The sequence below is a fragment of the Primulina tabacum genome, chromosome 5, assembly GCF_025594145.1.
Source record: "Primulina tabacum isolate GXHZ01 chromosome 5, ASM2559414v2, whole genome shotgun sequence".
In the NCBI taxonomy this organism is placed as follows: Eukaryota; Viridiplantae; Streptophyta; class Magnoliopsida; order Lamiales; family Gesneriaceae; genus Primulina; species Primulina tabacum.
In genome coordinates this window covers 15,703,918-15,729,408 of record NC_134554.1, presented here as the reverse complement: position 1 = coordinate 15,729,408, position 25,491 = coordinate 15,703,918, and the positions used below count along the sequence as shown (strand labels likewise).

The following is a 25,491-nucleotide window of genomic DNA, read 5'->3' as shown; positions in this document are numbered from 1 at the left end:
CATATAAAATATAAAACAGTTTATTATAATTTTCTATTTTAGTCAAACTTAGAAAGGTGAAAGATCAAATTGTTGCTCACACTCTTATATTTATCGGGTTATCATCTTCCTAATCGAATGGATCCAGAATTTTCAGGATATCCTCTCCTTACCCAATGGGATCCCAAACTTTCAGTTTCGATATTTACAGGTACTGGAAAAAGAGAGAAAAAATATTATCAATTCTTATCGGTACAGGAATTGGGTAAAGTGGTTAGAGGGGACGGTCCCGACCCCATTCCACCCCTACTCTATAACTCCATTGGTAGTGGCTGTGACCATTGTAACTAAATTCTTTGAATTTATTAAATTGAAATTCGGTGTTTCACAAAAAAGATTTAATATAAACGATAATCTTCAATATTTGGTCAGATAAATCGACATTTTCAGTATCATCTCATCAAGTCATGAAATTTATAAAGTAATAACATGGCATGAGATGCCAAGCTTCGGTACAATCCAAAGCCACCGTAGGGTAAAGTTTACTCAAGTTTGAAGGAAAATGATTTCCTAGAAGAAAAATGGAAGTCATAAAATTATTGTAACTGTTGTTACCAGGAAAATCTATTAGACAACTTGGTAATTTTCTGTAGAAAGCAGTGTTCTCTGGGAATATTTTGGCGGATTCCCTCCCTTCAGTGGTAAAACGTTGACAACCTGCCAACATTGAAAACAGTTAAAATCCCGAATTATTTTTCAAAAACAAAATCCCGAAAGCTTAGAAATATAAGAAAAGTGCCAAGTGCTACTTGAATGAAGTTCCTATTATTTTAAACTCGGAAATTTGTTTTTGAAAATATGTTTGGCAAGAAATTGTTTAAACTTAATTGTTTTCATGTATGTTTTTGCACAGGGGTAACTTGCATACATTGTGCTTAAAGCCCTCTGTTAAAATCAAAACGCATAAAAACCGAATGGCTAAAACCTAACATAAGTCTGAAGTTTTCATATGCGGGCAAGGTTTTTGTATATATGTTTGCCAATAAATCGAACAGGCCAAACAAACAAGAACATCGTAATTTACTCTCTCAAGAATTACATGCTTAGGGGACATTTGTAAGATTGGGTATAGGTAGAACAGAAGAAGCAATGCAAGAGAACTCCATCTGAAATGAGTTCATTTTCCATTATCAGGCCCAATCCCGAAAAAAGATTACATAAAAATGCAGTCACTCTCATGATTATGGATTGCTCAAAAGTTCATCAGTTTTAATATGCTGTGAAACGAAAACTTACCGATTTTGAAATGACAAAACAAGACATAATAAAAAGGGGAAGAAAGAAACCTTGAGATCACTGAAAGTGCTTGTAGAAGTAAAACACACAGAAATTGGGAAAAGCTCAGAAGTGTCTACAGCAGGAATTACAAATTCCATGGATCCACTGCAAGTTAGCCGACACCAATCAAACCAAATAAGCACGCTACAAGAATGTTGTACACATGAAACTGAATAATCAATTTTGACAGTAAACCAACCTGCGATTCGAGTTATCAATAAGCACGATAGCCCACTCTAAAATAGACTTTCTGGAATCATACCTGTAATGGGAAACAATGTGATGCTGCTGTAACCACTAAGTGATTTGAATTAAGATTGTGAGAACAGCTATACTACACAATTGTTTTCTTGATTAACTAGTACACTATTCCTAAGAAATTTCACTTTCATGCATCTCAACAAATTTCCACAAAAATCCCAGCACTAGTGCCCGGCCAGTCACTCAATGATGTCTCATTCAAAAAGGACTAGAACCACATTCCTTAAAATTTATGCCCATTTTCCCTCCAAAGAAAGATGCACAAGTTTCAGCAATTGGAGCATCTAACATTGAAAATTTGACCCAAAACCATTGTGCACATGCCAAATTAAAGTATCAAATGCAGTATAGGAGGTGCCTGGAACTCCAGTGTAATATTTTCATGTCATCACACCAGCAATCAATCAAGACTATACGCATTTCAACAAATGAAACAAACCAATCCTAGAAATATTACTTTCATGACAATATTAGTCATAACTTTTAATAAATTCGAAAATAAACCCTCACCTCCACTCCCCATCAATCTGTTGTACTCGTGGTGGTTCACGAAGAGCAAGAACAGGAATTGAAATGACAACATTTTGTAGATCAAACATTGGTGGAACTTCATACTCCAAGTTTACATAGGTTTCATTTCCAGAAACAGAGGGCCAGCAGTTAACTGCAAAGAAAGTCTGAAAGTGAACAACTAAAAAGCACGGAAAAAAAAAATATCGGGTGTTGTGTTGATAGCGGGGGTATGATAGCAGCAAAGCTCACTTGATAATGGCACAAAAGACTCATCCGCACTTTGCATTCTCCACTTCAACAGACTAACACCATCACCAGTAGGAAATGGCCTATTTGGATCCTTGAGACCTAGTATATTTTCACCCGAAAACAGTTCTTTGTTGACATTGGGGTGTGTTTTAAAAAGGATTCCTGGATTGCCACCAGTTTCAACCTGAAAATTTTTGAAATAAAAATATTTATGAAATATACATTCCTGATACCTGGAACAAATATGAGAACCCTTCTAAACAAAATAGCAAGAAGATGAAGCTAGCATAAGGAGCAAGAATGGAGAGACAAAACTAGAGACCTGAACTTGGATGAGTCCATCATCTTGGTTAAGTATTTGGAGTGACAGGGTACCCTGTAAATCAAAGCTTCCAAGACCACCATCCTGCTTCAAAGTTACATTAAGCTTTTCTTCAACAGTTAATGTAACAGGATCACTTGGTGGTGGTGCAACTGGTTTGGACTGACCAATACTTGGTCTCACATCTTCAACAATCACTTCACCTTCAGCTTTGAGAGATTCCAAAAATTGGTTGGTCCTTTGCATTTTCCCAAGCTTCATACCAAGACCTTTTGGTGGAGCTGATGCAGATGCTGGTGGACGACCTAATTATTATAGTTATAGTAGTTAAAAGCAACAATCTCAGTCACTAATGCTCAAATCGTGTGCCCTGTAAACTATCACCAAAAAAGCATGTCACGACCAACATCCACCAGGCTAAGCATACAACAATAGAACATCAAGATCAACTTGATAAGTTGATATCATTTCCAACTATTATCCACAGAGCCAACGATTATCAGTCATTTCTCATAATAATGGTTCTCATGATAATGATGCAGCAAGCTTTTTTCCAGCAAACAACATTCTGTAGCTTATACTAGATGTAGATGGTTTTGTTAAATGCCAACTGTGAAGTAACTTTCAGGGGCAACTATAGCTACATGGTGCCTTACTTGTACTGCTACAGCAAGCATCATGACCAATATGATCCAACCTATACATTCATGACAATGGTTGAGATTCACCATCGTAGTTTACTTCAATTATCTGTGCATTAAATTTGAAATGAAAGGAAAAATAGATAATTATAGCGAACTGCGCAACAAAAGCCACCCACAAATTCAAAATGCAAGATAATTCCTCTTGCACCATACCTCTGTGTCTCCTATATCAAAAGATGAGAAGACAAGGAAGAATGACCAACTGCATAACTTGAAGACCCTTTTTTTTTTCTGCAACATCATACGATGGCCTTGCATTGTTCTACACTTTCATTTTTCAATTCCCAGTCCCCAGGGGAACACCGAAAAAATATAACTTCATCACATGATAAAATGGACAAGTGGTGTAATTTATGGGTTTGATTTTATATATCAACAAACTAAAAAGAAAGTGACATGACATAATAGTAGATGTCTCAGCAACAAAACATAGCACCATAATTTTTATGTTCACGGAGTAGAACAGACTATTCAGCAGTTTTTAAAATTTCACGAGGTAAAGCAGATATAAACCTTTAGAATTAGAGGATTGGGGTTCCAAGTCTGTGCTTAATCCAAAGACAGAACCACTTCCAAAACCACCACTATTACTAGATATGCTGGTGTCACTGCCAAAGCCAGTGTCAATTCTTCCAGAACCCATTGACTGCAAAGACATGAATCCTCCTTTCTCACCCCTATTCTTCTCAATCTAAACAAAGTTAACATTAGTAAATCAGTGTACTGGTGATCCACAAAATGATTCATCGATGATAAGAATCATGAGTTGTGCCTCAATCAATTACCTTGCTTTTGTCAATTTCACTAGCTTTACGCTTCATGACATCCTTAGTCTCGTTGATCTTGCTTTGTAATACCAGCTTGTGCAATTTTTCTTCATGACTTTCCATCTCACAGTACTGTTTGACTTGTGCAACCGTAACATTTTCTCTGTGCCCAAGAGAGATGACCTCGTCAAATGCAAAAAGAATCTCAAAAGCGGTATTGCCAATGCCCTCTTCATCTAGTGTATAAGAATATTCAGGAACCTAAATGTGATTAAGGAAATAGTATCATAATATCAAATTCACCAAGTGAAAATTGTTCCATGGAAAATACTAAGACTTCGAAGAACTAAAACAATTTCAACTGCATGCTATCAATGGATGGGAACAGACACTATTTTTACTACAATTTCTGATGGAAATAAATAAGCATGCCTAGCCTGAAAGAGCAAAATACAACTGTGGCGAGGTTGAGCACTACTCAAAATAAAAACAATAACAGTTTCAGTTAAGATTAACACTATCCATTTGCGGTTAAAAAGGATACAAGCTTTGAAAGTAGCCTCAATGTCTCCAAATCTTCAAGTATGTTGCTCTGTTTATTTGTGACAAGAAGCAAGTACAGGGATTCTATCGGCTGGTAGACATAACGGACATTTTCGGTCTCAACATATGTGTGCTGTTTTCCTGTTCCAACCAATTTGGGGAAGGCTGCAAGGTATCCCTCAATTCGTATCCGAGACATATCAACGAACTGCCTTGAAACAATGGCTGTGGAAGACACAAAGTTGGAGTTAAAAATGGTCATCAGTAGTAGAGATACAAAAAACTGTGATAGCAAACATATTGAATTTGAATGCAAAAAATCACCAAAAAACTATATACCTACAATGATAAGGGTGAAACGTACAGTGGGAAACAAAGATTAATGCACCTCCAGTAAGGAGTGAAAAGGGAAATAGAGGGGAAACAACTAAACACCAAGATAAACCACAACAAAAAAGGAAGCAACAGAAAAAGAGAAATTGATCGAGCAAACAGAGGAGATGGAAAACTCTTGCACAAATTCCAAGTAGTTTCACCTTCGTGACAAACTTGCCCAAATCAAATTTCCACAGAAAAGCATAAAATACATCGTCAAGGCCAAAGAAAAACGAACCAATAAGCAAAGCAATAAATTGTCAAGAAATACTATTGAATTCAATTAATTAACGATAACTTTTTGACAAAAATCTATTTTAAATCACTTTTAAATGTCAATCATTGAAAACCAATGAGACAATCAATTTTGAGTCTAAAATAACGACAATGTCAAGCCCTTAACTATGATATAATTATGAAACAATTTTTATCTTATACCAGGTCTTCACTAACGCAGTGACCTTCACATCAATTGGTAATGTGAGGAATATATGCAAATAAAATTCAATACATACACCACCATGTTGAAACCAAAATCCAAAATAACAAGTCACCCCATCATGATCTCTTCAAAAGGTTCAATCTAAACGCGTTGCCAATATATCTTGCGCATATGCACCATGTCTGTAATTATTCGGTATAAATAGAAACAAAGGTCATATTTTAGGGTTTTATTAAAATGGCCACGTCCTAAGAAGACCCCACTTTTGCCATCGAAAAAATGTCTGGAAGTTGAGATGAAGTCTCCATTCAAAGCCTCACACAAACACACAAACTTTAGGATTCCAATTACCTGCCAGTTCTAAATGAAAATTTAACCCAATTTGACATAGATTTTTTAACCAACTTTCAATTATATCAAAATCACAGTCAAACGAAACTCCAAGAAAATACACAACATCCTCTAAAACCTGAAGGTACGATGATCAAGAGTAGCACCATACACATCCAAGTTTTACTGATAAAAGAACCGAGAGCTGAACTTTGAGAAGGTTACCTTTGCCAGATTTACTAATAATGCTAGCGGCAAGCACAACCTGAATTACATATAACGAAGATAATCATAAATAATTTTTAAAAAAACAAGATAATAAAATTAACAAAAAAATAAATGATGAGGGCATTTACCATTTCGTTCCTTCAACTTCCACCAACACTCACCAGGTAGAAAAAGAAAATGAAGATGCGGATCACCTAACAACACTTGGAAATGTAGAAAAGAAAAATCAATTTCACATCAATCTCATCAAAACATCTCATTCCCATTAATTGATTCGCACACAAATGCGCACTACGATACGTGACTGCAACCAAAGACCAAGATCTGGATCAGTAATGTAGAATCAATATTTCCGCAGATCGATAGATTTAGTTCAAGTGTGATTCATGCTGCACAAATCGCATACTTCTAGATAATCAGCACCACCAAAGATGGTGGATCCCGGAATTAAGCGAAAAACAGGCCCATACCAGATAAAATCTTATTTAGAACAGATCGAATTCCAAACACGCAGGACCCTAAGTGCAAAATATACCGAGAAGAAATTATTATAGTACCTGTGAAATCACCGGGATTCAAGCGAAGCAACGGAGGCAAGTTACTCAGTGAAATGGTTCAGAAGAATTATAGCTGAAATACGCAGCCAAAAGGGTTGAATATCGGGCTTTTATAATCTGGGAACGTTAAGCTACATCTGATTCAGATCTAACGGCCATAATTAGCTCAACTTATAATCGCTATTACTGATTTTGTAATATGAGTGCGTTCTTTATGTCTAATATTATTTATAAGAAATAAAATATATTCAACATAATTTTGTAAATACATTAGAGATTTATGTCAGTTCACTCAAATGATAACATCGATAAGTTTTTATTTGAAAGAAGATAATCAAAAGAAGATCTGAATTTTTTTAAAGACGGGAAATATTGTGCCACATGATGAATAAAAATCATTGCTATTGAATTATAAAATTTCTTGATTACAATTCTGTTGCAATGAACTGTTTAAATCCTTAACAAGCACTTGAAAAACCCCTTCCATTATTTATTTCATATAAAAACCAATCTGCAAAACTTGCTTGATGCATTATTTTTTAATCAAAACATAACCCAACAAGTATATAATTCCCTCGATGATTTGGAGAGAATACCTTGGTCTTGAAGTGCGAGCCCGTGCAGGAGAAAACATTAGTGAAGCTAAAGCAAACTTTGTGCATGTTAATAGTAACAACGAAAATATAGCATAATACCATTTTAATTAACTTAAAGCATAAACCAAAATACAATATCAAATTCATTACATGCAAGCAATCCCAAATGTTAAAACAGATCAATCGACCCAAATACGAAAGCCTAAGCCTTTCTAGACAAACGATTTAACCAGATTTATGGTAGTTGGGATGCCCCAGTTGGAGCTTTCGTATTAAAAGATGCCTGGTCACCATCAGGATGAGGTAAAGGAGGCCGCGGCCCTGGATAAGGTGGCTGAGGGTATTGTTGCCGAGGTGGAAGTATGGGAGGTGGCATATATCCATATTGTGGATGATATGGCGGATAGAATTGAATATTGGGGGGAGGCACATTCGAGTAACCATATTGCTGAGCTTGTTGCTGCATCTGATCTGAACCACTTTTACTTTCATATGATCCTCCAAGGCCAGCTGCACTGGAAGACCCCTCATGAGATGGAATGAGTGCACCCATTCTTTGAGGATCCATCGAAGGATAATATGCTCGATCTTGTTCAGGCAGCGGAGGAATGTTGAAGTACGGCATAGGAGGCTGGTTTTGTATATCATTGGGCTGAAGAGTTTGCTGCTGTGATATGACTGCCCTAGGCAACAATCCACTGTGGGCTACTGCTGCTTGTTGGCTTGCTTGGTCAGAGCCTTCAGATTCAGGCTTCGGTGCTTGTGGTTTACCCCAGAGCAGCTTCAGCCTCAAGCCTTTAATAACTAGCTTGTTTGCAAGTTCTTCAGCGGCCCTCTCTGTGCCTTCTCTTGTTGTGTAAGTCACAAAAGCACAAGCACGTTGGAGAACCATCTTTACGGATTCAATTTCTCCATGCGCATAGAAATGGTCTCTTAAATCCTGCTCGGTAATTCTTGCATCAAGCCCACCAACATACAGTGTTCTAATGCTTTCATCTTCAGGAGGCTCCAGAGAAGGCATTTCTCCAGCCTTGCCAAGCAACTTCAATGCCACTGGATCGTTAATTCTGCACATTCATGCAATGAAAAGGAAAATACGTGAATGGCAAAAGGACGGGATGAAGGCAAACGCTTGTAAGAACTGAAATTGAGCAAAAATAGAGACTTTGACAAAAACAAGAAATTTAAGTGCATAACGAGGGAAAAAAATGAAAACGCTTCATTTTGCAAGCAAAGAATGGGGAAACATATATACATACACGAAACATATTGGAATTAATGACTGTGCCAGAATGGAAAAGAGGAGCTGCTCAAAAAATGGAAAAGAACTAAAGATTGGCAGTAGACATGTCATTTGAGGCTGCTAAAAAAAGAGACACCAACACCCTTGTGGTGTAATGGCATAATAATCTCTCACTAGGGGAAAGAGACATGGGTTCGAATCCACAAACTATACTTCAAGAACATGATTGAAGCTAATCGTCACGCGTTCTAAGAATTCATATAAAAATGCACACTATCAACTTTATACACAGCATATCAAGTAAATAATTAATTCCAAAACCGTTACATACCCATAGTAACGGTCTTTGATATTCTGTTGAGACAACTCCCCAGTTTCAGGCATCTCATGCCTATAAGGACATTCAGGACCTCTAGTACATTGACCTCGAATAAAGAAACTGCAAACATGAGCTCGGTTTCTCTTGTAGTATGGAGTGGTTCTCTGAAGTTTCAAGATGGTATCGCTAGGGCGCACCTTCCCATGTGAAGATTCATAATCAATCCCGGCTCTTGCCTGTATATAGGAAATATTTAGTCTAGACAGACACACAGGAGAAAAAATTCACAAAAGAGCAAGAAACATCTAACAAGTGGTGACTCAACCGCAGTGCTTTCATAAGTAGGCTTTGACTAAAATATTTACAGTTCTAATGGTTCATAATTCATAAATACACAAAATTTAAATTTCAATACTGATAGCAAAACATGGGTATTCATAAGAGTCAATAACCATAAATGGATGGAAAACTAATAATATTGAGGGAAAAAATCATCCAGATCAAGAGATCTACAAAAGACTTCCTTTCGCCAACGGCCAATGTACTCCTCACTAACTTGATCTCTGTTACCTCTTTCCACAATTTCACAGTTTTTGTAAACTGGGGAATAACCATCACAGCTGAGGACATCAAAAGAATTGGCCAGTGAAAGGCTACATTTGGATTGATCATGGTGGGGAGACACACAACTCGCTCATCAGCAAACAGGTAGTATTAAGAGTAGGATCATACCCCTTGACAAATGTGACCTTATAGAGCTACAGTTATTCTTTCCTAAAGTAGAATCATGCTATGGCCACCAAACTCGAGAAAATGGCCAGTAACACGACGCTGTGCCCTTGGATTAAATGGAATAACAATGATGCGAACTTTAACAATACAAATTTCTAATTCTCAATGTACTTTATCCCACTAGATTAACAGGACACTGTAGCCTTGTTTACCCACATGATACTTTCAGGCAATAAATCATGAACCAGCCAAAAACCACATTGTTTAATTAAACCAACTTCAATTTCAAGTTGCAAAATGAAGGGCAAATGTAACATCGTAATTCTAGAAGAGGTTCTGATCGTGCTTGAAACTATTCACTCACCCTCAATTACAAGTGACCAACTATGCAACAAACATTCTTAATCACTTGCAATTCACCATCATCTGATGGAAACACAAGCAAGATCAAAACTCCTTTAAAGGAAAAAACTGAAGAGTGACAAGCTAAAGACTACTTCACAATGCACGCTGCACACTTACAACTTTAAACACCTAGTAAAAATATTTTACTAACTTTTATCTACAGTTGTCTCCCAAACAGTTTTTCTACTTATTATTAGAAGCTAGCTATTAACACCACTAAAGGCATTTGAAACTAATCCACAAAATATAAATGAATCCACACACTATTCTTAGTAGGGAAATAAATGAAACTAAAAATTTTCCGCTAGCAAGTTTGAACCCAGAGCATTTGGCATAACAGTCGAATATCTTGCCTGGTTAATTTTCTCTTCAAGCTAACTATAGAGTTCAACAACAGTTACCACATGTATTTGCTTTAGTTGAGGATGATACAGCTACATCTCCCAAAGGCAAGTCCGATTTGGCATATAACATTAGTACATTACTTTTAAAAAGTCAGGTGCTTTTTGAAACCAGCATTTACCCAGAGCACATCTATAAGGGCATATTCACAATAAGGCACTAACTCGCAAATGGTTTTGAGAATTCTCCTTGAGGAAAACTTATTATCGCTATAGAAGAGCAGGATCATACGAGATTTTCGGTGGATGGGAGTTTGAACATCATCTAAGGACAAAGGGTGTCTTCCAGATGTCCATGGACATCAACTATAGCTTTGCCAGACATATTCAAAAATAATGTCAAATGAAAAGTGGGTGATGGGTAGATTAATGTTTTGGGAGTAGGAGGTGGGGTTTTATCGAAGAGTTTTACCTACGCTTACATCCTTACGAAACAACCTTGTAATTTAGATGACAATGCTTCTGCATCAAGGAACTTTCACTTTCCGAGGGGTCACCTTAAGATAAACAGGAAGAGGTAGAGTCACTACTTTGCTTAGAACAGGTTAGAGTATGTTTAGAATTGATCAATAGAAGGGTATGGGTGTTAGAGACATGCAAATCTCTTTTCTTTCTCCGGCCGGCGTCCAACCTGTTCTTCGTATACACGCTATCCCCTCATTTGGAAAACCATTATTCCAAGGTACAAGATTCACCATCGGATTTATTGCTAGATAAATTGAATACACATGATATTTTAGAATGAAAAAAACTGTCCTGATGGTTTCTCCTGGTTGGCGAGTACTGAGCAAAAATCATAATAAATCTAGAGATTAAATCTTTCCGTCATACAGATCCACCACATCTTGACATAAGATATTGACGGACTTTGGTTTTCACAAGGTGTTCCAAATAAAGTAACAAATGTATATTTGGAGGAAAAGAAATACTAGGTAGCAATTTCAGCACATTTATAAGGGTGTTACCTACATTAGCTTGAATACACAATGATGAAACTTATTTGTATTGAGAATACATACTCTGATTCATTTGTCTGCCTATATTCTCAGTACACTTTTATCTATTTTTTTTTGATAAGAAACTATTATATTGCTAATAATAAGTGAAAGGTTACATTACGAAGTGGACAAGCGATCCACGAAACAAAGACTAGGAAATGGAAATTAGACTAAGCTTAAGACTATCAATAATTCAACATGAAATAAAACACCAATCCCCAACAAGATCTGAAAATAGTAGATGTTTAAACGCCGGAGTCGCTACTGTCCATCTTGAAATCAAATGGTTTAACACACAATCCTATAACAAATGAATTATTTGTCAGTTTAAAAATTTCGTTGTTGGGTATTTGAAGCAACTCCGAATAAAAAGCACGAAGATTGTTCTCAGGCACAATGAAAAAATACCTTGCGGTCATGCTCCTCTGCGAAATATTCCCTATTTACGTCGCTCTTTGGAATGGCATCATTTGAATCGATACTGAGGGCAGTATCTCTAACTTGAACTGGCAGGCCATATTCCAGATCTAGCAGGCATACTTGACAAACATTTTTCAGCTTGCAGCAAGTTTGGCAAATCTCCGTCTTTTTGTATCTTGCATCGCGACCAGGCCTCCATCTAAAAACTGTGAATGGTCTCGAACATATCTTGCACTCCTTGTCATAATCTGCTTTTGTCTATCCATATTAACAATAATGTTTGTTAAGAAGCACCCCAGTTTATCTATCTATTTAAAAATATAAAAAAATTCCGTACTCAGAATACCAATAAGGCAGAATACTAGCCTCTTTTAGCAAATATTTAAGCAAAAGAGTGGTCGGGGACGGGGGTTTGGAAGCAAATCCATAATCCTAGCATTTTAAGTTCGCAGATATCTAAAGAACCTACTCAATTCCCATAAAAACTGAGCCAATCACCTAACTCAACTTATAATTTTCTAAACTTTGTTCCACAAGCAGAAAATCACTTGATTTCCAAGAACAAATAGGAAAAAGAACTTAAATTACATAACAAATATAAAATCGAAAATATAGAGCTCTAATATACCATTCGAACGTATGGATTGTCGCCGAGGCATGATTCACACACAATCGGGAAATCAGTCCGCTCCCATCCATCGGCTTCCGCGTCTCTGAGCAGCCTATGCGCCATTCTCCCCTAAACAATTCACTCTGATGTACAGGAGGAGGACAATGGAAAACAGAAAGACGAGAACCGTTTTGAATTAATACAAAGCCCTAGCTACTGATGTACAACAGGAGATGCATAGAGTCCAACACGGATTTAATTAATAATATTTAATTAGGCTGCAAACTACTTTTACCGTGTGTTTGGCCACCAGGATTTGAGAGAATTTCATGGAATTTGGAATTTGAATTTGGAATTGAATTGGAAATTCAAGAATTTGAAATTCCATTTGGTGTTTGGTTTAAAATTTAAAATTGGTATTTATAAATTCATTTCTTGTTTGGAGAAAAAAAGATTCGAATTTGGAATTTTAAAATTTTACTAAACTACACTTAGAAATCATATAAACATAAATAACCCGAAAAAGTTTAGAAATTAATAATTCTTCTCTATTATTTGTATTTGTAAATTCAAAAATTAATTATTATTTATTAATTATAGTGCACATAAAATAATAATTAAAAAATCATCAAACAACTTTAAACTTTAACATGAAATTAATTATTAAACGTAAAAAGAGGCTTTGGTAATTAATATAATTTTTATTATATTAATCAGTAAATAACACAAGAAACTTATAAAATTTAAACGAAATTTTTCAACTTCTAAAAAAAGTTAAAAGGAAAAAAAAGTCTAATCATGTAAAAACTTTGATGGAGAATGATGTGTTGATGAGAATGATGTGTAATGTGTTGGATAAAAAAGTAATTGTATGTTTTTAAAATCCAAATCCCACCAAATCTTATCAAATTTGATGGGATTTGGATATACTTATTGAAATCCCATGAAATCCCATAAAATTCTAAACAAATTCGAATTTTTTTTTTAATCATCTTGCCAAACAATAAAAATAGGATTTTGAAATCCAAATCCCATGAAATTCTCCCAAATCCTGGTTGTCAAACACACTGTTGTTAGGACTCTATTTTGGAATATGTTTTTTTATATAAAAAAATAGAAATTTAAAATATACGTTTTTGAAGGGTTTCCCAGATTTGGAGAAATTTGTGCCATATTGTCAAATGATTTATATTTCGAAAATTTTATTTTGATATCATAATTATGTAAGATTAGATCTCTTGTGAGACGATCTCACGAATCTTTATCTGTGAGACGGGTCAATCCTATCCATATTCACAATAAAAAATAATAACATAAAAAGTAATACTTTTTCATGGATGATCCAAATAAGAGATCTGTCTCACAAAATAATACTCGTAAGATCGTCTTTTCTAAAATAAAAAAAAAAAAAAACAACAACACAAAAAATGTATGAAATAACAAATATTAATTTAATATGTATAAATATGTAATCTTATATAGCTTTCAAATATTATGAATGTTATATAATTGTATAACATCTGTAATCTGACATAGCTTTCAAACCACTGTAGCTTTCAAAAAACAACATAATAAATATTAAATATTTATAAATAAGTAATCCAACTGCCAACAAAACAAGGCTTATCTAATGTATTCGAAAAGATATATGATCTGAAGTTTCAGATTATATGTAATATGATCTTACGACATAGAGGTAAAGTTTATTCTTGATAAATTCCTCGTTATCTTATTCAAGACCCGTTACTCCAAGTCAGTATGAATTTTCATGAACCTTCAAAATATCCGTTCTATGTGTCCTCGCCCTCATATGATGGCGATGAGTCTCGTGCATGGCCGGTCATTATCGCCCACTTGATTACAATTCTACTTTTCCCTCTTTAAATTATGACACGTTTATTTTTCATCGTAAAAGAGGTTTATTTTCTTGCTTAGCATTCATTATAAAGTCGATTTGCTGCCACTTCATTCGAGTTTACTGCAATACCCTCTGACAATGAATGATAGACTTCTGGGATGTGGGTTAGAACTTATAAGTCAATGTTAACTTTCGACTTGATCCCCGATACACTTTTTTTCCATGGGCAAATTTATGTACATCCTGAAGGAAGAATTAATTCGATTGTTTCTTACATGGTCTGCCTATCAGTACTCATTTTTTGTGGTGTTTCTCAACTTCTCATTTTGCCTTTCAAATATCTTTTATCTTGTCTACTCTTTAGCAATCATGACCATCATTGCGAGTATGTTAAGCAGCTGCATTTACTCTGAACCAAGGCCCCCTAAATATGGGAAAACCATTTTTCTTCTCATTTTTAGAAATACTAGATGATAAAAAAAAAAAAAAAAAACTTGCAGATACGCAGCAACAAGGCTGGACCCTGGATCTCACCTCGAGAATGCTCACCCTGAAGAAGCATGTGGTTGCAGCAGAGCGGAAAGTGGATCCCAGTAAACTGCAACAGTTGACGGAATACGTATTCCGCCTCGAGCACTGATCTTGCCTATCTGATACAAATATATTACATCCAGTGTGCACTCTGAATCTGCTTGGTTACATGCTGTAACTGGTAAAGTATGGTTCGTTAAAGTTCGGGTGGCAGACTTTGTGGTGTTAATAGATGTCAAGAGTTTTTTTTTTGTAGTTATGGAATTTGGGGAATGTTGCATCGAAGAACAGATTTGGCTGTCATGTATAAAATCATATGGTATAACATCTTGTGGGATGGAGCGCTTGCTCTTTTATGAGAGTCATATCTGACAGTAAATGATATAATTCAATTTTTCTAAACCGTGCAGTATTTTAAATGTTAAATTTGGATCCTTGTTCCAACAAGGGACAATTAACCCGGATGAACAGAAAGGGTAGCGGAGCAAGAAATCTAATGAGTATCGACATTCTAGTATTAATGTGAATGTAGCTGTGCTAAATACAAAGATCAGTTGTCTGAGCTTCTGTATCATCATACATTAAAGTTTTTTTTGTACCTTCCAATATCCCAAAACCAAGGGTTTCTGCATCATTAAGAAGTATATATTATTTTACTACCTAGTAGGATGCTGCAGAGAAGGCCAAGCAACCTCATCATCGTTTGTGTAGCCATGTATGAGAAAATCTGAGCAATTCTTCCAACAACCATGATTATACGGGTTGCGAAACCGCCCATCTGGGCCACGCAGATAACCATAGCGTATAGCATTGGCTAATTCATTGGTGGTGATATTCCGAGCAACCTGTAAATTCAAGCATCAATGCTACCTATCATCTTTCTTTTCCATGCAAACCTTAGTTGGAGTCACCTTTTCTTAGGAAGGACCCAATCAACAATAGAGATACAAATATAAAATCTGGGATAAGAGTCAAAATACAAACTTCAAAAGTTTTAATCTTTCGATTTCTCTTTTGCAACAATGTGATATCTTTGGCTTTCACTGGGTGATTTCTAAGACTCAAATGTTACAACGACTAACACCTAAACATCAAAACCAATTTTAGCCAGCAACATGCTATATGCCGCAAATGAAGGAAGCAGGACCAACGGCAATTTGTACATTAAGGTATTTAAATTTTGCATGTATTAACAAATTTATAACAATATGGCGCACTTGCAAAGGTAATGTTACCGAGTATATATAAATATCTAGAAGTAATAGTATAAAAACTATCTAAGCAATATTCACTATTACGACCTCCCAAACTATATACATCCTGCTGTATCTGGGAAAAAAATTAATGGCCGTCTACATGCAAGGACAACAGGAAAATAGATAATTAGAAGCTGGCATCAACAACTTAACAACAACCAAGTGAAATTCTGAGCAGAGAGCATCAGTGTTATGAATAAAATCCACAAATTTATGAACATCAAATGAAATAATAAATGAGAATACAAATTTCACCTGTATTGATTGAAACGAAAGTAAAGTCGCAGCAGAAATTAAGATACTCGCATCCATGACCAAGAAAGCAATCATGCCAGGATTATTTAAAAGCACAAGCCTAATCCACGTTTCCCCAGTTTGCAAGAGTGGTACTGATGTCCAAATTCCTGTAGTTCAAAATCAGATACACGTATATACTACATATCTGAACATGGTCGGAGTTTGACCATTGTAAATCCCTCGAAATTTTGAACAGACCCCAACTTTTGAGACCTATCATTCTATCGTAGTCTTTATTGTATAACCATCAATCCCTACTTTTATAGCTAGTCTTGATTAGTTCCAGATAGTCAATAGTGGGACGCAAAATGCCCATGAGCCAGGTGCCCTAAGGTCTTTGGGGTTGTGCTAAGAAAGTAAGTGCGTGCTGTGAGCATCGGGTAAATAAACAAAGGCCCTCACATACCACACTTACCATTCACAGAAACTTTATCCATGCCTTCAAGTTAATCTATAAAATAACCAAACTGTGGTAAAAATCTTTGACAGCATATTTGAAAAAGTGCACTCCAGAGACTGAAAAAGAGTTCGTTGAATCTCTAGTGGTTTTGTTATCAAATGTATATTTTAGAACTTAAAGTTACTCGAAGTTAATCATCCAACATACTTTCTAGAGCAACCATTCCACCAGTCAATGCTGTCATAAACCCCATGCAGAGAAACACGACAAAGTCCCGCTTATTCCTCTGCAAAGACAAAAATGAAATTGCAATGAAAATGAGAAACTGGTCAAACTCCCATCAATGGTGGGCAATATAGAAACCTAAGAGAATTGCACACATCTAACATTATTATGAGTAATATTAGCTTCGGACAACAGCTATTATCCATTTGCCACAATGTAACTCTGCTCAATGTTGGCAATAATTCAGACAGAGAGATTGATTGTCAGTTCACCAAATATTAAATAGGATGAGAAAGGGATACATTCACATAGGATAGAGCCTTTTGATGCATCACACTAACCATGAACATGATGTAGTGTTCTCAGGAGTGCAAGACATTATTATGGAATAATGTTGTTTACTTGAGTTGTGGTTAATGGACTCTACTGTACTTTCCAACCATAAGTTAATTCTAGACTTGGGCTTCAGGAGTAGGATTCAGCGTCACTCTTCATATCAATGTGAACAACACGTGGTTCGGGAAAAAATTATATCCACATATCAGTGCAATTTTTGAAGGCTAAAGAACTCATCTTTCTATGTATGGAACAATTTGTACCTTCCCCACGCAATTTGAGATCCAGGGACAGTGATGGTCAAACTGCTCCACGCAGCGCTTACACGTAGGACAATGCTTTGAGCGAACAGGTCTTATTATCTAAAATCGAAGAAAAAAACCATGGATTATGGAATTCATCAACCCTTCATGCATCAGAGAGATATGTCAACTGCTTCTTAAATATCGGTATTAGCAGACAAATCGACATCATGGACGAACCTTGCAAGTAGGGCAAAGCTGAGACCAGTTCCCTGCCCAAATAGAGCTATCGTTCAGATCAATGTTCAACAAAGGATCCTGCATGAGACACACAATTCACTAATTCCAAACAGATTGAAAAGCTATAAGTGTAGGGAAATCCAATGCAAAAATAGACCAAAAACCAACTTTAGCGAAAGATATAATCACCTCTGATGCATTAGACTGGGTTGTCATTCCTGTTTTTAAATAACCGGGATCTTTACTGCAGACAAATTAGAGAAAATCATCAAAAGCTAACTTATGCAGAAGGACAATGGCAAGTCTCCTTCTCAGACAATCATGAATGAATGCACAAGATGAATAATTTGAAAAACCTCTCCATGTTTTTTTTACCACATTTAACATTCCGTTGGGTGTTATTAATATTTAGTGTCAAATTAAAATTTATTTCCCCTTCAAAGTCTCAAGGATACATCTGTCCATACATGCAAATGCCATCTTTCTGAAAAAAAGACATTCAGCAAATCAATATCACAAGCTACACACTGAATGATGAAAAACATAAAAAAAATTAAAAAAGCACTAAAATAGAATGAATTTTTAGAATCCACTTGTTAGTACAATAGTTGAAAAATTACAACTGGGAAACACCAAATCATTCAGAAAATCAATTTAACGAGCTACACACCGATTGATGAAATACATAAAAAAAATTAGAACAGCAATAAAATAGAATGAAATTGTGGAACCCACTTGTTTGTACAGCAGTTGAAAAATGACAACTGGGAAACACCTGATCACCCACATCATTAAGCCAGAGAAAAGATGCCAAAAGCATGAATTGGGACAAGATTGATAATTAAGATCTTCAAATTGATCCACCAATTATTAGGAAGAGGCGACATTAAATTATAAATTATAAATCATACAAATGTATGTACCAAAATTTATGATTTACCAATGTTTGTTTTAACAGTCAAATAATTACAATTAAGAGTTAATTAATTTATAAAGATAAAACCAATTCTTTCACATACCTCACTAAATCTGGCTAAGACAAATAAAAGACAAGAAACTAAGTTAATTTAGACATATATTCTTCAAAATTATGGAAAAGCTCTACCTACTGCAGCGTGCAAACATAAATAAAGAACCAACTGCAAGAGAAACCCCGGTCCAGCCCCAAAGTGCAACAAACGCAGTAACCTTTGTAAGATTAGGAGCTAGCACAAGAAAACATAAACGTCAGCAAATGAATTAAACCACACAATAGAATAAACATGTTATATATACTCACCAAAAAGGACTGAGGTAATAAAGAGAATCGTGCTAACAACTATAGCAGAAAAGAGAACAGGAGCGTAACCAACTTCCCCTCCTTTTCCTGAACAAACTCTATCTTTCCAACGTTTGCTCAGTGCACTCCGTGCATTTGACTGAATCAGAAAGTTTCATGTTAGGCTCGAAACACTGGTAGCTTACGAGAAAACATCCAGAGAAGGATACTGAAAAGCGGGATGAAATTTTTACATCAGCAAGTAAAGTGGATCTATCCATGCATACAGTCTTAGTAGTTAAAATCCATAAAATTACCGACATATTGCCTTCTAATTTTAAGAAGCAGTTCAACAGGCAACACTCATATGTGCCCTATAATTATGATAGAACCTAATAATTGTCTAGGTGCAGATGCACAAAGTGGAACCAATAACATTTTCAAAAAGCAAGATCAATAAAATCTTGATAGTAGCATCTGTTTTCAGCTAAATGCCGAGGTATAACTGCTACCTTTCGTCATCATAAGATCACCATGTACCACATATATGAATTTCCCTCATGAGTAAATAAGCCAGAAAATTGCTTGTTGCCACAATAGCATTAGTGAATTCATCATCAATAACATATAATTTTTTGTGGAACAAAAAATTATAAGAGTTGTTGAGACTTCAGAATCTCAGAAAGCCTAAATCACAGGTATTATCTTTTGGGCGTATGTTTATGCGTTACAAAAAAATTCAACAATAATTACCATTAAAGTTACATACAAGGAAAACTGCGATATGCCGATGACCTTTATCAGAAGCAAGATCCAGGGGGGTGTTTCCTGCTTTGTCTTTCACCATTAATTCCTCCTTAGTGCCAGCATGTACAAGCACAGAGCATGCATCAACATGTCCTCTCAATGCAGCCCAGTGCAGAGGTGTACAACCTAGTAAACATAAAACATTATTGACATTCACAAAAATGAAAACCAGATCGTGCTGCGAAGAATGAAATTTTATGGTCACTAAGGACCCCTCATATCTCCTTTAAAACCAGCGCAGATCTATCCACATGCCAAAATATTGTGTTACTACGGTTTCATAAATGCATAGTGATTGAACAAATAAAGGAAACCATAATGCCAAAATAAACGCATTGTTCAAAACTCACTTTGAAGGTTCATTTATCCTTAATTACAATTATTACATCAACATTAATATCCACGTAAGAGAACAAGCTTAAAGCACAAGAAATGTCTTGAGAGGTAAGATTCAGCTGCCACACTGCCAAACAGTTTTACCATACACAATCACCCATAACATCTATCTCAGGCTCGTGGTTAAGAAAGGCACAAGGAGTGGAGCCTTAGGCACAAAGTGAAAGGAGGGACTCACAGCTTATTAAAATCAGGCACACCAGACGTGATTTTTTGGGTACATCCCAGCCGTGATTTTTTATGATATGCATATATGAACTAAATTTATTACAATATCACATAGCACCGAATATGTATTTTTAAAATATTAAGCAATAAAAAACAATTTACTATCTTTATTTTGGCGGAAAACTCTTTCGCTTGCTTTGTAATGGACTATTCTAATTCAATATAATCTAAGTTTCCTATCAAAAAAATAATAATTAAAGAAAAAGAAAACTTCAGTCAACTAGCGAGAATAACTCGACCCAACAATAACTTCTATAAACACACTACCTCTTGGACCATTTACCAAGAACTTGATTGATATCTTGTTTTTGTATCTATCCACCCATTAATCATTAGAGTGCAAACAAAATTTCAAGATCATCTTCATGGTCTTTCAAAAGTATTCCGCATGTGCTCGCTCCCGTTTCTAGTAAGTTATCTTCATGATAAATGGGGAGCTTCATCCCGGGATAGCATCAATTACTTTCAAAGCTATCATATTTCAAGGAATTAAGTGAAATATTTAAACTGTTAATTCATCTAGAAAATTTGTGCACCATATACTTTATACTCCCTTACTTTCGTATTTTCATCAAACTATTTTGTTTTTTCACTTGCTGCATAATCCCATCTTGCCAAAGAGTAAATCCATTGAGCCAGTTTATTTTGACTTCTTGCTTTAAAAGGTAAAAAACTACTACTTTGACCAGATGAACTTGACATAGGTTGTTAACCTTTTATTGAGCAATCTTCTCCGACTTCCCATTGCTCTAGTTGTTTAGCAACTTCATCAAAGTGAACAGGCATACATCTGACTCTTCACTCTTTCCACTTTGACACATTCAGTAGAATGTATTTCATGGTAGTGGGATATTTTGAGTCTATTATTGTTCATAGATATTAAAGGGCCTGGCCTAAATATCCCTTAGTGCAGCCAGGCATGCCCATGTGTCTGGATGCTCATTCAAAAGCCACACATAGGTGTATGCACTTTTTCAAGCAAAAGTCACAACTAAACTACGACGACGTGTTTTCACGCTAACATCTTCGTGTTAACAAACAAAACCTAGTGGTCTGACCAATTAAATTCACAGACAATCTCCACCGTGAAACATTGAAACCCAACCTTTTACATTTTAATAGGTCGAGCTACTCTCATACAAGTGACTGAATTCGTTTTTCCATTTTAATCACAACAAGCATTTACTAATGAATATTTTGATTTACATTTTGTTTAAAAGTCCAAAAAGCATATATCTGGAACTATGTGATACTGAAGTTATATTCATCTAATAAGCATACTTAATAAAAAAAAAACCACGCCCGGTGTGCATTACTTCAATGAGGTGTGCGTCTCTCCGTGCATCCTAGATAACTACATAATTGTCCTACAATTCCACACTGGATTCCTTTGAAGCACTGAAGTTTTAAACCTTGACGTTGCTGCTAAAACCTGACATTTCTAACAGCAAGAGCATGCAGTGGAGGAGGGTTTGGAGTGCGTTTAGAATTGGGGTTTTGGTGTTTTAAGTTCGGAGTCCGGTTATAATGTTTTACACAGTGGAAGCGAGATGTTTAGTTGGCCGGGCCGTCGAACTATTTTTTAACATGGACAGGCATGACAAGAAGCACACCTTGTTGCGCTTTAGGTGCAACTTGCGCTACACAAAAGGCATGTGCTTTTTGAAAGGGCTTCACCAAAGGGGCATGCCAGACTCATGGGCTGCATCTGATTGAGCCCGGTGCCTAGGCGAACTAGGCTCACACCTTTAATAGCCATGCTCAAGCAAGCACCAAATATTCTGTCCGAGCTTTTCTCACTGACCAACCTTAACCAAGCATCTAATACTGAAAAAATCACGAGTTTCACGCGTTTGCAGTTCACGTTTTTTTGTTTCTCACTTTCTCTTTTATATAGCTCCAGAATATCATTATGCTTTGTACCTTCTTTATCTTGTCTTCCTTGGCAAGCATCTCTAAATAGAAGCAATCTAATAGTATCAGCATATCCCTTGTATGCAGCCCTAGTCAGAAGAAGAGCAAAGAAGTCAAATCGCATTCACGAGAAGTACAATCGACATGTACACAAATATCTAATCAAATATCAACAGCATTTACACAAAAGAATACCAAGAGTGAATTATAGTCAAATTTTAAGTAAGAGAGGTGCCATCTAAGGACATTGTTAAATTTTAAAAACGAAAGAAATTAAAAGGAGTCGGCATAAACTCAAAACAAGTGTGGTTAAGTGTATTAAAGCATATTACTGCCAGGCCATTTACCATACCAATGAAGAGGGCTTCTTCCATCATTATCAGGTACATCAAAATCAGCATGATGCTTGGCAATAATGTGATTTAGGAATGTTGTCTGCCCATATTGAGCAGCAACATGAACAGCCTGTAATGCAATCAAATTCTTTTAAATATTTTACCAAACTCAGTTAAGCATCAACGATGAAAATAAAGTCAAAAATCCATATCATTGAATTTTTTAATCCTTAACCGAAATATTTTATTGTTCCAGTCGAGATAGACTGTCATATGGCAAAACGCTCCAAAGCACACATGACAGGATGTAATGAGGGATTAAAACCCTGCTTGCAGTGAGGTGACAACCTCTCCTTAAATAATAAACCATATAAATGCAGGGTTCCATCATAATGCCCAAACCGATAACATTTCCTAATCATTAAAATGTTACTACAAACTTTCTTTGCTAGTTGCTACAATCGGCAAGATAAACGAGTTTGTATTATTTTCTTTCTCTCTTTTAATTCACTTAATGTGGTGAAACAGCTCACAACCATAAATAATTAATACACACTGGGTAATATACTAATAGGAAACAGAATAATCCAATCCTCCACACAATAATCATCAGCATGTGCATGTCCATGTTTTATTTCAGTAACAATAATACGGGAATAAAATAAATAATGGGCATATAAAATCAATCATTCTGTAAAAAAGTGGATGAAAACTTCAACAAGGTACCATAGAGAAAATTACCCGGTAACCATTAATGTCACCAGCCTCGACACGCGCCCCGTTCTGCATCAACACATCAGCCGCAGCAATCGAACCGCGAACAGCGGCCCAATGCAATGCTGTCTGCTCAGTGTTATCCTTGGCATTCACATTTCCACCATGCTAAAATAAATGAACTAACGAATATAAGGGGCTTAGGAGCAGCCAAACTCAACCCAAAAATAGAAAGCTTAAGCTCTACAACACGGGACTAATAATAAATTTGATAATGATAATGTTGCCTTCCAACAGCCTGATGACCGTCAACCAGTTATTAGTATTCGATGCACTCAATTAAAATATGAAAGCCGACCGCATTATCATCATTAATTTTAAGGTAGCAGTTTCCCCAGTCCCCCTTTCCGTATATAAGAGAGAAACCAAAAAAGGTTAGTCTGTCCAAGAACCTCCCAAAATTAACCGCTACTCCACATTTTCGCAGGTGTATAGCGAATTTGGAACTTCAATAAAAACGATCATAACCATGTATAAATAAATAAAGAAAGTAGCTGAAAATATAAACATATTACTTCAACGATGTACTGAGCAATATCCGCAAAATTGTTGAGAGCGGCCCACTGCAGGGGATAGTAGCCGTTTCCGTCGGGTTGGGAGACCGAAACTCCATCGTTTTCGACGACTTTCCGGAGCTTGACGAAGTCACCGTATGCCGAAGCTGAGAAAACGTCTATGATGTCGACTTCTTGATTAGGGTTTCCGTCGGAAGGTTTTTGTTCACTGCCGACGGTTACGACTTCGATTTCTGATGACGCCATCACCAATAAGCTGAAGACACAGAATTCAAGTTTATTGATGGTGTGGGGGCAGGCCTATAATTATTATTTTACTTATTTTATTTTATTCGATAAAAAAATTATACATTTTATTTATAAAAATAAAAATAATACTTATAGCTTCTTAAAATTATTTTATTAAATAATATAAATTTGAAATGAACTGCATGATGTCGAAGATGGCTGCATGCAAAAGGGAGCTACTGAAACACCACAGCGAGAAGCTGGCCTTTATCTTTGGGCTAATGTGCTTACCTAGCTCCTTATGTACCGATAAAAATCACGAAGAGTATGTGGGGATTGCAAACTCGGAGATCCCGAAAGATGGTTCCACTTGGGCTCGATTCCCTTCACCAACTACCTCCAATTTTCCCTCGGTCTCCAACTTTTCAAGGTTAACTTCTCACCTACTTTTCATTTAAAGTGCCTTTTGAAGGTTTTTCGATTGTTAATCCATAAATTTATAATCTTTAAATGGTGGTTCAATTTCTTGTCGTTTACCATGATATATTCAAGGTCTATCTATGCAGCTTACATTAATATATAGATAAAGTGAATCTCATAATTGAATAAAACAATAAAATAGAGATTGTTTTTACATGAAAGTGAATTAAAGCAATAATGATGTCTAATGTGTGCTTTCCAATTACATACATAATTGGAAAAGCACAAGGAGGTAACATAAGCATCATCCGAGTTTTTAATAGAATTTGCCTAATGTTTGCCATGTTTCCAAGCGTAATGGTATGTGCATTTGCATAATCACATACTAGAGTTGAGGACTTCAATACTCCATGCCCTCATGCTGCCAAATCATTTGAAATAAAATGGATATCTGAGATGCGTTGTCTTAGTTCAAAAAATGACATAATTGAAGTTGATGATTCGAAATCTTTGGATTTGAAAATTATTTATGCAGTTCTTGTAAATTTGAAAGATTAAAATTCAAACACACCATATCTTCCATCTAACGAGGATTATTCATGCTTGCAGACCAACTTGTACTCGAATGTTTGGGCTAATTATCAATCTGTCCGAAGAGCCCTTCACATTAGAAAGGTAAGTACCATTTATGGTGATCTCAGACGTGTGTTTTTTCAATCAGGGGACAATAAAAGAATGGGTAAGAGGTAGTCACAGTTTATCCTATGAACGTGATGTGCCAAGTGTTTTACCGTGTCATCGAATTCTGAACGAGGTAAGTATATCAAATCTTGGCATACAGGTGGGTCTCATTTTCTTCCAAGTTCGATGGTATACGAATCGAGCCGCGAACGATCGTC

General features: G+C 35.9%; 3 protein-coding genes across 5 annotated transcripts; all 3 read right to left on the bottom strand.

Moving 5' to 3' along the window:
* Window positions 1-383: 383 nt before the first annotated feature.
* Window positions 384-6,762, bottom strand: LOC142547029 (coatomer subunit delta-2-like). Of its 3 annotated transcripts, none has more exons than XM_075655076.1 (12): window positions 6,609-6,762; window positions 6,180-6,254; window positions 6,049-6,088; window positions 4,678-4,901; window positions 4,152-4,394; window positions 3,880-4,057; window positions 2,663-2,967; window positions 2,341-2,524; window positions 2,089-2,242; window positions 1,517-1,579; window positions 1,326-1,422; window positions 384-696 (listed from the first exon to the last, which is right to left on the bottom strand). In XM_075655076.1, exons 2-12 carry the CDS (start codon window positions 6,180-6,182, stop codon window positions 607-609), a joined length of 1,581 nt encoding a protein of 526 aa, XP_075511191.1. In that variant the 5' UTR covers window positions 6,183-6,254; window positions 6,609-6,762; the 3' UTR covers window positions 384-606. The 3 variants fall into 3 exon arrangements, with proteins under 3 accessions (XP_075511191.1, XP_075511193.1, XP_075511192.1); XM_075655078.1 differs by having other exon boundaries at window positions 6,180-6,245; window positions 6,609-6,698; XM_075655077.1 differs by having other exon boundaries at window positions 6,180-6,263; window positions 6,609-6,664.
* A 530-nt stretch (window positions 6,763-7,292) lies between these two features.
* Window positions 7,293-12,514, bottom strand: LOC142547028 (zinc finger CCCH domain-containing protein 40-like). The gene is made up of 4 exons (XM_075655075.1): window positions 12,351-12,514; window positions 11,711-11,980; window positions 8,779-9,002; window positions 7,293-8,271 (listed from the first exon to the last, which is right to left on the bottom strand). Exons 1-4 carry the CDS (start codon window positions 12,453-12,455, stop codon window positions 7,440-7,442), a joined length of 1,431 nt encoding a protein of 476 aa, XP_075511190.1. The 5' UTR covers window positions 12,456-12,514; the 3' UTR covers window positions 7,293-7,439.
* A 2,696-nt stretch (window positions 12,515-15,210) lies between these two features.
* Window positions 15,211-24,249, bottom strand: LOC142547027 (putative protein S-acyltransferase 23). The gene is made up of 13 exons (XM_075655074.1): window positions 23,945-24,249; window positions 23,397-23,537; window positions 22,673-22,785; window positions 22,330-22,409; window positions 19,745-19,908; window positions 18,997-19,135; window positions 18,823-18,922; window positions 17,907-17,961; window positions 17,718-17,795; window positions 17,499-17,597; window positions 16,882-16,960; window positions 16,233-16,381; window positions 15,211-15,566 (listed from the first exon to the last, which is right to left on the bottom strand). The coding sequence occupies exons 1-13, from the start codon at window positions 24,188-24,190 to the stop codon at window positions 15,378-15,380; spliced, it is 1,632 nt and encodes a 543-aa protein (XP_075511189.1). The 5' UTR covers window positions 24,191-24,249; the 3' UTR covers window positions 15,211-15,377.
* Between the last annotated feature and the right edge of the window lie 1,242 nt (window positions 24,250-25,491).

Coding starts and splice junctions, on each gene's coding strand:
- LOC142547029 (XM_075655076.1), bottom strand. Junction 2,525..2,662: donor ATGGACTCATCCAAGTTCAG/GTCTCTAGTTTT, acceptor AAAAATTTTCAG/GTTGAAACTGGTGGCAATCC. Junction 1,580..2,088: donor CAGATTGATGGGGAGTGGAG/GTGAGGGTTTAT, acceptor TTCCCATTACAG/GTATGATTCCAGAAAGTCTA.
- LOC142547028 (XM_075655075.1), bottom strand. CDS start 12,455: ATGGCGCATAGGCTGCTCAGAGACGCGGAAGCCGATGGATGGGAGCGG. Junction 11,981..12,350: donor ACAATCCATACGTTCGAATG/GTATATTAGAGC, acceptor TAATATGGATAG/ACAAAAGCAGATTATGACAA. Junction 8,272..8,778: donor ATCAAAGACCGTTACTATGG/GTATGTAACGGT, acceptor ATGAATGTGCAG/AATTAACGATCCAGTGGCAT.
- LOC142547027 (XM_075655074.1), bottom strand. CDS start 24,190: ATGGCGTCATCAGAAATCGAAGTCGTAACCGTCGGCAGTGAACAAAAA. Junction 22,786..23,396: donor GTGACATTAATGGTTACCGG/GTAATTTTCTCT, acceptor ATTGCATTACAG/GCTGTTCATGTTGCTGCTCA. Junction 15,567..16,232: donor TTTCGTTTCAATCAATACAG/GTGAAATTTGTA, acceptor TTGAATTTACAG/GTTGCTCGGAATATCACCAC.